Raw genomic sequence first — 10,279 nt, 5'->3', positions numbered from 1 at the left:
ATTCTTCCTAGTACCACCCACATACTGACGACACACGAAGGAACAGACGATCGCTCAAAGAGTTAACTGTCCTGATGAGTGAGGACCAACCTTACGGAAGAGAGAATATGCAAGAGATGAAGTGTGGGTCCCGTGATATGATTTAGGATGATTTACATATCTTCTCTCCCTCCCCTGGTCCTCCCTCAAGATTGTTGCCTGACCAGTGCGATGTGTCTGAATTAGAATCCAGTTCAGGGGACAGGTAGACACCTATCACCTTTCTTTTTTATGGTTTTGGTTTGGTTTTTTTTTTTAGATCTATTTATTTATTATATATAAGTACACTGTAGCTGTCTTCAGACACACCAGAAGAGGGCATTTTGGCTCTTTTTTTTAAAAGATAAGATTAAAACTTCATAGTTGTATGAACCAATACATCTCTGTTACACTTTTTCCTCTTTCTAAACAGTTGAATATTATTTATCCTATTAGTTATCCCTGATTTTTACCACAGATTCTTGTTCTTCTGAGAATGCTACCATATATTCTGAACACTGACTTTAAATTTGAAGCCAGGCTGATGATGACCAACGGTAGAGCAGTTTAGTCCCGTGAGAGATTAAGGTACAAAGTTGTCAGCACTCCGTGACACTGAAACTTTCTTTGACATTGATTTCTCTCTAGGCAGAATGGCGAATGCAGATTTGGTGAAGTATGGTTTGGCTGATGTGGTAGAAAATCCTGGTATCATTACCGATATCGGGATGAAGGCAGTCAACGAGGTTTTCTCCTGTATCAAGTATCTGGCGATTTATAACTGTCCTCATCTACACAACCCATATAATTGGATATCAGGTACTGTAGACTTGGAAATTCCACTATATTTTTTGGCAGGGAAATAATAATATGCCTTTTTATGTGATATGATTATATTCCTAATGTAGATATTTTATATACATGTATCTTACGTGGATTGTTTGTATAAGTTCTGAGAACCATTCAGTGAGCTGGAAATCTATTCAGTGCCTGCTTCAGTTTTTAAAGCTCTTAGCATAGAAGTTTGCACTGCCCCAGTTTTAGATTTCAGTGCCCTGGTCTTCACATGCACGTCTTTTCACAGAAGATTAAGGGTCACAGCCCAGCACCTAGGCCATTGTTTCCTTGAGAATCACCTTAAGATGGCACATCATCTGGAAAGACAGTGTGGGCAAATTTCTAAACTCGTCCTTACGTGACTTCTGAAACTCTAAGCTGAAGTGAAAGCTTTTATTGACCAGAAGTCCTATTTTGTCTCGACCTTTCCCGCCTACCCCATCGTATATGCAAGCGAATTCTGTACTTGATATTTTTCCTTATGCTACAAGTTCATCTTCCCTAAAAGAGGGATGCTCTCTATAGCCTTTAACTGTCGGTGTTCACAGGGCTCTAAGTAGATGAGCAATTGAGGCTGAGTTTCTTGTGATTCCTACTTCAACCACACAAAGACCCTTGCAACCTCTTACTGAGCCCTTGGCCCCTGCTGTCAGAGCGGGTGCCACCCCCGTCTGCACTCATTGCCGAGCCGCTCGCAGGACTGTTCAGTGCTCTCGAGCCTCTTCTGAGATGACACATATCACAGTGGCTATACCTCACCTATCAGTGACCCACAAGTTACTGGAATTTAGGAATTTTAGTATATAGCAGGAATAGATCACTTTAAAAAATAACATTTATTGGGTTTTTGGTTTGTTTTTCTTAAATACAGAAGAGTATAAAGAAGAAAACCAAAAATGGCTAATAATCCCATCATTCAGAACTCCTGTTAACACTTAAATTAAAGTAATACACGCACTTGATAAATTTCAGACAGTGCAGAAAGGTACAAAATGAAAAGTCTCCTCTTCTCAAGGTAACCGTCGTCAACAGTTTCTTATACATTCTTCTGGACAAATTACTTGTGCATATTACATCCTATACATTTGTAGCATTTAAAGTGATTTATAGACAGAAAGATCTTCCTATGTGTACACTGTCCTGTGCCTTACTTTTCGTTCTAAGTATGTTCGGGAGAGCTGTCCATCTCAGCAAGCATATAGTTCTTCTCGTTCTGTCAAAGTAGGTTTTGTCTGTCTGACTAAGTGAATGTACCATGCTTGCCTTACCCAGTGTCCTGTTGCTTCAAGGCATGTAGGCTGATGAAGGGATGGCATTTAAATCAGGACCACCTTAGTTTCACCTCAGTGTTTCCTGTGCCGTGTATTTCTCACAGTGAATTTAGCTTTGGAAGCATCATAGGAGAGAGTCATCAAGCCTTAAAGACCATGAAGCAAGGAAAAGTGACTCAGAGAAAAAGGATTGAAAGGAAAGTCTTTTGTGATCTGCAGCAAAAATTCCCCAGTTACTTGAGTACGTTCTGTCGTGTCGTTTTGAACAGATCACTCTAGATGGACCCGACTGGTTGATATCAACCTCGTGCGCTGCCATGCTTTGAAGCTGGATTCTTTTGGCCAGTTTGTTGAATTATTGCCCAGCCTGGAGTTTATTTCGCTGGACCAGATGTTTCGTGAGCCACCCAAGGTAAATCACAGTTGGGAGAAGTTTATGTATTGTGTTCATTTCGGTCCATTCTGATACACGATTTATTTCTTCTTAACAAGTGTGCCTTTACGCTGTTACATAGTTCTAACTTCTTTAAAGTCCCATCTTCAGTGAATGTATACTGTTTATAATAGTGGGTGGCCTCTTGGTATTATCAGTGAATATTGTTTAAGGGCTCTTCAGAGAAGGGAAAGGAAAAACAAGATACTGCCTCCTTGTAAATAAGGGTCGGGTAGAGATGAAGCTGCCAGTCTATCTGCCGTAGGACAGAGGCTTCTCCTAACTCAGAAGCTGCTCAGCAGGCACTCGGGTCTGAGGAGTAGATATTTACTTCGGAAATGCTTTACTTTGCTGCCATCTCCTAATAAGTTATGTCTTAAACAATCCAAGGTCTCCTGGTTGTATAAAACGTCATTTTACAGCTGCCTCACGCATAGAACTCTTCTCATGGTGCTCTGTGGTGCTGTGGCTCTGGTCTCACTGTTGACAGTTTGTTAGAAGTGGAAAAGCATAGGACTTGAGGTCGCAGAACCTGTTTTCAGTTCCCAGCTAAAGCACTTATTGGTCACGTGCTGTCACACAGACCTTCCCAGTGTGCACCTGATGCTCGAGAATCAGGCCAGTAGTGCTTCTCTTGCTTGAAATGTTGTGAGCCTTGAACGATCCTTTTATATGTACTTGAAAGCATTTTCTTAAGTTGTACCTTTAAATACTAGTCCTTATGTAAAGATGAAAGGTTACTAATGGGGTGTTGTGAGTTGTATCCCAAATTAATAAGCACATGGTTTGATTTTCCCTAGGGCTGTGCTCGAGTAGGTCTGAGTGCAGGAACTGGAATTGGGGTTTCCTCAGCGCTTGTCAGCAATCAGAATTCCAACAATGACAATGATAATAATGCTCAGAATAACAACGCCAACATCCATGACAACAATCACCATCACCCAGACGACTCGGATGACGACAATGACTTCCGTCAAGACCTACAACAGGGAGAGGCACAGTTTGCAGCCGATGGTAATTCAGATCTTTCATGAGCTCCAGAGACAAATGGATTTCTCTTTGGCTTGTCTGGTCCCGTCGTTCCTTTTGAGCTCGTCACTCTTTTTCCACACACAGAAATCTATAGGAGCATTAGAGAGTGGAGAGACTGATGGATCCTGGGATTAGGGCACATGGGCAGCATTAGCGGACTACTTTAACTGAGTTAGCTCTGAGGTCTGTGGCAAAGCAGCCTCCCAGACTACTGAAATGAAGAAAGACGTGAGCACCAGCCGTAGTCATGGACATGTTTAACAAACTAAATCTTCACAACTGTGCAGCAGAGAAAGTGCATGTGCTCATTCCAATTGAGAGAAGTTCTGCCCAATTCTTTAATAGTTATAGAGCAGCTGCTGTGTCAACCCATGTACCGAGGGTTTCCTTCTACCTACCCTTCTAGGGAGGAGCAGTGGCAGTTTCCTTAATAGGTATTCTAGCTTCTCAGTTGATTTCTCAAAACTAGAAAAATAATTCCTGCAGCCATCTTTGTCTTTCTTTTGTCTACTCCCATAGACATTGTAGATATTAAGAAATAGGATGTCCTGTGCCTATGGGAAGACTTGTAATTGAAGGCATCTTGTAAACATAGATTCCTGACCAAAGAGTTATCCACAGACTTTTCTTTTTGTCTCAGCAAAGTCATTAGATTGACTCTGAAGCCCGGTGGTCATCTGACAGCTCAGCTATTTGATAGGATCCTTTCCTCTCAGAGTCTCTAGCCATTCTTCTGCTCTTACCTTAACCTCATTTAGCATTCCTACTCGGTTTGATCCTTTCCCTTCTCTCCCCGCCTCTCCTGATTCTTTGTCATTTAGAATAGCATCATTAGTGCCAACTCTATTGAGCTATGGATCTTTCTCTAACATTAAACTTTCCACTTTTTTAAGTAAATGAGGCCAAAGATGGCTCTAAGCTTTATTATTTGCACACACAGACTCATAGATACTGTAAGCTTAGAGTCAAATCAGTCTCTTGACCCAAACTCCAAGAGATACAGTGAAGTGTAAAGACGAGATCAGATCATGTGAACTACATGTTGTCTGTTTGACATGTCCAAGAATCACGTCGTGTGCAGGTCACAGCCACCATGGAAACACAGACTTGAAAGACATAAATTATCTCTGGGAAGTTCTTACTTTAGTGCAAAACTATGCAAATCCTATAAACACAATTGTGGTGATAAAGGGCAGTGGAAAAGTGTGTGCCCACAGCTCAACAGAGAGGAGAGAATACTTTTTGTTGCAAAATCTCATTATTGTATTCAGTACTGGTATTGTTATGACTCAAAACTGAGATTAGCCAAAGAATTTTTTGGGAAGTATGATGTTGCTAGATTAAATATCTTGCATGTTGCCTTGAGAGACTTTACACTTAATTTTGTGAACACCTGATGAAGTCGCCTGTTATTAGTGGTTATAAGTTACAGCTCTTAAACTTTTCATGGGACTTATCCTGTGGAATAATGTGACAATAAAACCACATGTTCTCATTGGCCCACTCAGGGTGTAGTAAACACTGAAAAATGTCCAGCATTTAGATGCCATGTAGTTTTATAAACTCTCTGTAGTTTATTAGTGATTTTTGCCATACACTGATCAATAGATGGCAGCCTAGCCTCAAGACCATCCCTAGGATGGGTTTGCGTGCTCAGTATAGCCTGGATGTGACAGACCTTATTATTGTTCTTAGATGGCCGTCATCATCACCCAGCAAGTTCCTTAAGGGAGACATCATCCCGCTGTCCCTGCAGGGATGAGTACGGTCCCTTGTCTCAACTGACTTTCCCTGCTCTTACCTGTGATCTCCTCTTCTGTGATTAGCCGGCCACTTCCTTGTCTCTCCTGTTATCAGCTGCTCTTCTAAAGGCAGGGCCTCCCCGCGACAGGGTGTCCTGTTCTCAGCACTGCCGCAGTCTTGCCTGCATCGTTGGTGTTTGTGCTTTCTTTAGTTTTTACTTTCTTTTTATTTAAGCACTGAATGAGATGGAGGACATGGTCCAGGACGATGGAGAGGTGGTAGCCGAGAGTGGAAGCGGTGTGCCCGCTCACCAGGGAGTTCTGCCTGTGGATGCCGATGAGGAGCAAGCAGGTAAGCATGTCAGTCTCTGCATCCGTCCTTAGGCCATCACGGCCGAGCGTGACGGAGAATAGGAAGTACTGAGAACAAGGGTTAGAAATCATCGCTCGTCTCTATGTCTTACGTGATTGTTTCATTTTATTTTGTTTTGTGTTTTACTTTTGTCTTTCCAGCTGCAGCCAACAACTGCCTTCTCATGTTTCACCGTCTCGTGTGTGCATATAGAAAAAGAAGCAATCAGATTGTTAGGGAAATAATCCCATTAAATACTTTTCTGTTTGTATGAGCAGTGTTCAGTGCACACAGCAAGCTGTATGTATGTGTGTGTGTGTGTGTGTGTGTGTGTGTGTGTGTGTGTGTGTGTGTGTGGGTGGGTGTGCGTGTGGGTGTGTGTTTGCATAACAAGAAGTCATAAATGTGAGAGGTCAAAAGAGACATGTGAATATGATGTGAGTAAATGTCCATTTATTAAAGTCTCGATAAATTTTTTTAACTTAAATTAAAAAAAAAAAACAAAAAAACAAAGTGCTTGTACTCTGACCTTTCAGAGGGGAAGAGGGGCAAGGCCAAGGCTGATCTGGGTTAGTAAGTGAACCAAAACCTAGGCTCTGTCTCCAATGGTGGGATAGTGCCTTAGGCCTTAAATGACCTTGGTCAGCTCTTTGCCTTACGATGGGGAAGTTCTTCAGAGGTGAGTGCTGTGCCCAGCATTACTTAGAGTACAAGGCACAGTCTGAGGTTAGAGTGCAGCACTGCCCTTCCTGATTTGCTGTCACGATACCTTGTTGCAGATGCAGTCACTCACCCAGCAGACTTACTGGGAGTTGGTTAGTTTTGTACAGTGTGATGCGGGAAGGCAGACCAGAGGCCTTGCAGCCTGCGTTTTGTTAGTCGTACTAATGTCGGTCACTTGCCAGGATCAGGGCAGAAGAGGAAGGTCCGAAGTTGTGCTATTGCATGTTCTACGCAGGCGCCCGTCCACTACCAAGGGCCACGCGAGGTCCTCGCTCCATGCGTTCTGAGCTTTTTCTTCTCTGCTTTGGCTCATACATTTGCAAAATTGGGAGTTGTGTAGCTTAGTCTCTGACAGAGGCTACCCTGTCTAAAGCATCTCTGAGACCCCAGATCTGTGACCCACAGTACTTGCCGTTAGAGTTTTTCTCAAGCAAAAAGTATTCTTAGTCTTGTGCTTTTTGTTTTAGGACCTAGTGGTCTACAGCGTGTAGTAAAACCAACACCAATTGCTGTTCATGATTCAGAGAGCGATGATGAAGAAGACAGTCTAGAACTCCAAGAAGTCTGGATTCCTAAGAATGGTGCTCGGCGTTACTCAGAACGGGAAGAAAAAACCGGAGACTCAGGACAGCCCAGGGAAACCGCAGGTGAGAGGATGCCCTACTCAGCCTGTAGGTGGGCAGCGTCAGAACCATTCCACCGACTCTCCGCGACGTGTGTGCTCTGTAACGTACAGCGCAGCTTACACGTCTGACGTGCAGGAAGCAAGGAAGGGAAAGGCTAAGCAGGAGAGTGGGCCGTGCTGCTGTGGGGAGGAGGGCGGGGCGGTGTGGGAGGGCAGTGAGCATGAGGAGTCGTAGTGGGGCTTCAGGTGGCTTGGGATGCGGTCGTCAGTGGTCACTCAACAGCCGATACTCTGTCCAGTTGTAGTTTGATTCTGGTGGCTGCTGTCGTACTCGAGGGAGTCCTGAAATACAGGAATTCGGGGTTTTTCCTTTATTTATGTGGGGTTGTGGTGGTTTGGACCTAGACCTTCATCTTGCAAGGAAAGCAGTCGGCCATTGAGCTATGTCTCCGCCTCCCTAAAATATGCTGGTGTTTGTTTTGTTTTGAAGTAATTCCTGGCTTCCCTTTCATCCCTGCCAGCCCCTTATTCTATGTGCCTTCCTGAGTAGCCGTTGTGCCCTCTCTCTCCGGGTCGCAGTCCTTCCTCACCCAGCTTCTCCTCCTCTTCTCAGAACTGTGTACTCGCTGCTCTTAGCAAAGGGTACTTTATTCACACTATACTTTTTCTAAACTGTGTGCTCATTTCCTCTTTACTCCTTAGCGTGTTTGAATGTTCAGTAAACAGTTAATGCTGTACCTAAATCATATTTAATCTTAATTTGGAAAGCTTGGGTTTCTTGGACTTACTGCCACTAACTGATTATTCAATTTTTAAATTCACTCTTTTTAAAATTCAAATAATATACTGTGGCTGAAAAGAAGCTTTAAGGAAAGTAAAATGTAGGAGGAATGGGACCAACTGACTAACAGAATTTTTCCTAGAAAATTTAATTTCTAAATCAGGCAACTAAAGTCTGCTGGCCAGAAAGCAGCCCTCATTGCTTGCTCTGTTCTGTAGTCATGGAGCCTTGCTGTGCTGTACGACCTTGTAGGTGCGTGAAGGGTCAGGTTCCGGCTGTCCTTAAGAGCCTTTAGTCCGGTTGAGTCAGGTAGAAAACCTGGATCGTGGTGTTCCAGGCCTTGCTGTAGTAGTGGCCTTAGGGTGGGGCACACCAAGGGTTTGCACAGCACCTCAGGCTGGGGGGGACCTATATTGAGGGAGACGCTGGGCTAAGTGCAGGGTACAGGTAGGGGGGTGGACGGGAACCTAGTTCCAAATCAGATCTCGGTAGGCTTCGGTGGGCAAGCCGGAGGGCAGTACCAGAGACAGGTACAGAGCTTTGTAGCACTGAGTTAGACCGTGAGGTGACTCGTCTGTTCCAGATTTACTCTTGCTTTTTGTCCAGAATGTGTACTGAAATCTTTTCTTTTCCTCGGGTCATTCTTCTTTCTCTGGAAGCAGTAAGTGGAAAAGGCAAGACTCCACTTCGAAAGAGGTACAACAACTCTCATCAGATGGGCCAGGCGAAGCAGTTTCCCCTGGAGGAGAGCAGCTGTGAGAAAGGCTGTCAGGTCACCAGTGAACAGATCAAAGCCGATATGAAAGCAGCTAGGGATATTTCTGAAAAGAAAAAAACCAAGGATGTTTATCCCAGCTGCAGCACCACGGCCGCCAGCACCGTGGGAAACTCCAGCTCGCCCAGCACTGCTTCTCAGAGCCCGGACTTTGTAAGGACGGTGACCAGCGGCGGCTCTTCTGAGCCTAGCCCTCCAGAGGTGGATGTGTCCCGGCAGTGTGTCTGCTCCCCTGGTGGGTCAGAGGACTCGGAGGCCATGGAGGAGGGAGATGCAGAGAGCTCCGTCTGCCCCAGATGCTGCTGTCTCAGGCCCCAGGAGTCTCAAAGGAGAACTAGCAGGCGTTCTGATGAGGAGCGGCCTTCGACCAGCAGAGCCTGTGTTGTGAATGGCGCGGATGGTACGAGATCCGCCTTTTCCTTTAGGACTCTGCCACAAGGGGGGTCTTCAGGCCCAGCACATGATGAGAGGACTAATGGGAGTGGCTGTGGGGCTACAGGTGAGGACAGGAGGGGGAGCTCCCAGCCTGAGAGTTGTGACGTGCAGTCTAATGAAGACTACCCTCGGAGGCCCCTAACCAGGGCCAGGAGCAGACTGTCCCATGTCCCGCTGATACCTGAGTCAGGTATGACAATGCTCCCAGGGATAGCAACTGCAGGGCAGGGCTGGAAAAGGAGTTTCCTTATAAAAAGCTAACTGATGGGAAATGATACTCTATTGGGGAGGTCTGTGGATCATAGAAACTTTTAAATCATTTTTAACGAGTGTTTTGATGGAAACAAGTGTAAAATACTTTGAATCCAGAAAATTGAGAATCACTTCACCTTTAATGCAATCCTGGCTCTGCTGCCTGAGCCTGCATAGACACGGGGGTGTTGCTTCTTCCCTCACTCAGGGTGTCTCGGGGAGACCGAGTGCTTAGGGGAAGGTAGGAGCATGAGGTGCTGGGCTGCAGAAGTTCCCTGTACATTACTGGGTCCACCTCTGGGTTTAGTGATTGGCTTTCGTTTTTGTTTTTCCTGAAATCTGCTTTGCTCCTAGCGAGTTAGGCAGGAGATTGACAGGTAAGTAAGGAGTTTTCCTCAGATTAGTCGGGTGATGGTACACACATGCACACATGTGTGCATTTGATGTTTCTGCTCTAAGGTGATCCGTCTTGCCCTTATTAACTTACTAATATATACCAGTAGAGTGGTGGATTTGAGTTTCCTCTAAGCATCTCAATTTTAAAATCCTAAACCAGTCCCACAACAGAGGCATGGCCTACTTTTTCACTAAATAAGCTGACTTTCTGAGTCATTGAGCCCACAGAAGTAAGCTTTCTGAGTGCAAGACTTAACCTGTGTGCAGATAGATAGTCCTAGTGGTGTATGTTCATATAAAACAAGTTGTATTTGAAGATATAGTGTGTTTTCTAAACTCTGATCTGTTTCATAATAAAAATTCTTTTTCCAGCTTGACTATTAGACGTTTGGAAAAGTGTGTATAGCATGACATGATGTCATTTTGAAGTGTGTGGCTAGCTCAGTAACATTAATAGTCACATCTGCACCTGACACAACAATTAATGTCTTGTCATCCTGAATCTGAACTTCATCCCTGTACCTGTGAGACTTAGTTGCCTGGTTTGGGCTCTGTGAAGTCGGATATACAGCGTTCATCACTCTGGAGAAGGCCTGCTCTCATATGC

The 10,279-nt window shown here is 44.5% G+C and overlaps 1 protein-coding gene across 21 annotated transcripts in view; it reads left to right on the top strand.

The window, feature by feature from the left end:
* Fbxo38 (F-box protein 38) overlaps nucleotides 1–10,279 on the top strand; it is a 47,068-nt gene that overhangs the window by 26,366 nt on the left and 10,423 nt on the right. For 4 of the 21 annotated variants that reach the window (XM_006254822.5, XM_006254821.5, XM_006254819.4 and 1 more), the window contains 6 exons: nucleotides 667–837; nucleotides 2,396–2,538; nucleotides 3,360–3,573; nucleotides 5,569–5,685; nucleotides 6,876–7,055; nucleotides 8,474–9,214. In XM_006254822.5, coding sequence (XP_006254884.1) covers nucleotides 667–837; nucleotides 2,396–2,538; nucleotides 3,360–3,573; nucleotides 5,569–5,685; nucleotides 6,876–7,055; nucleotides 8,474–9,214 — 1,566 coding nt within the window. The remainder of the gene's footprint in view (nucleotides 1–666; nucleotides 838–2,395; nucleotides 2,539–3,359; nucleotides 3,574–5,568; nucleotides 5,686–6,875; nucleotides 7,056–8,473; nucleotides 9,215–10,279) is intronic. The other 17 variants (XM_063277337.1, XM_063277339.1, XM_063277338.1 and 14 more) reach the window with 6 other exon arrangements.

Source organism: Rattus norvegicus, chromosome 18 (genome assembly GCF_036323735.1).
Source record: "Rattus norvegicus strain BN/NHsdMcwi chromosome 18, GRCr8, whole genome shotgun sequence".
NCBI classification, from domain to species: Eukaryota; Metazoa; Chordata; class Mammalia; order Rodentia; family Muridae; genus Rattus; species Rattus norvegicus.
This window is presented reverse-complemented; position numbering and strand designations above follow the sequence as displayed.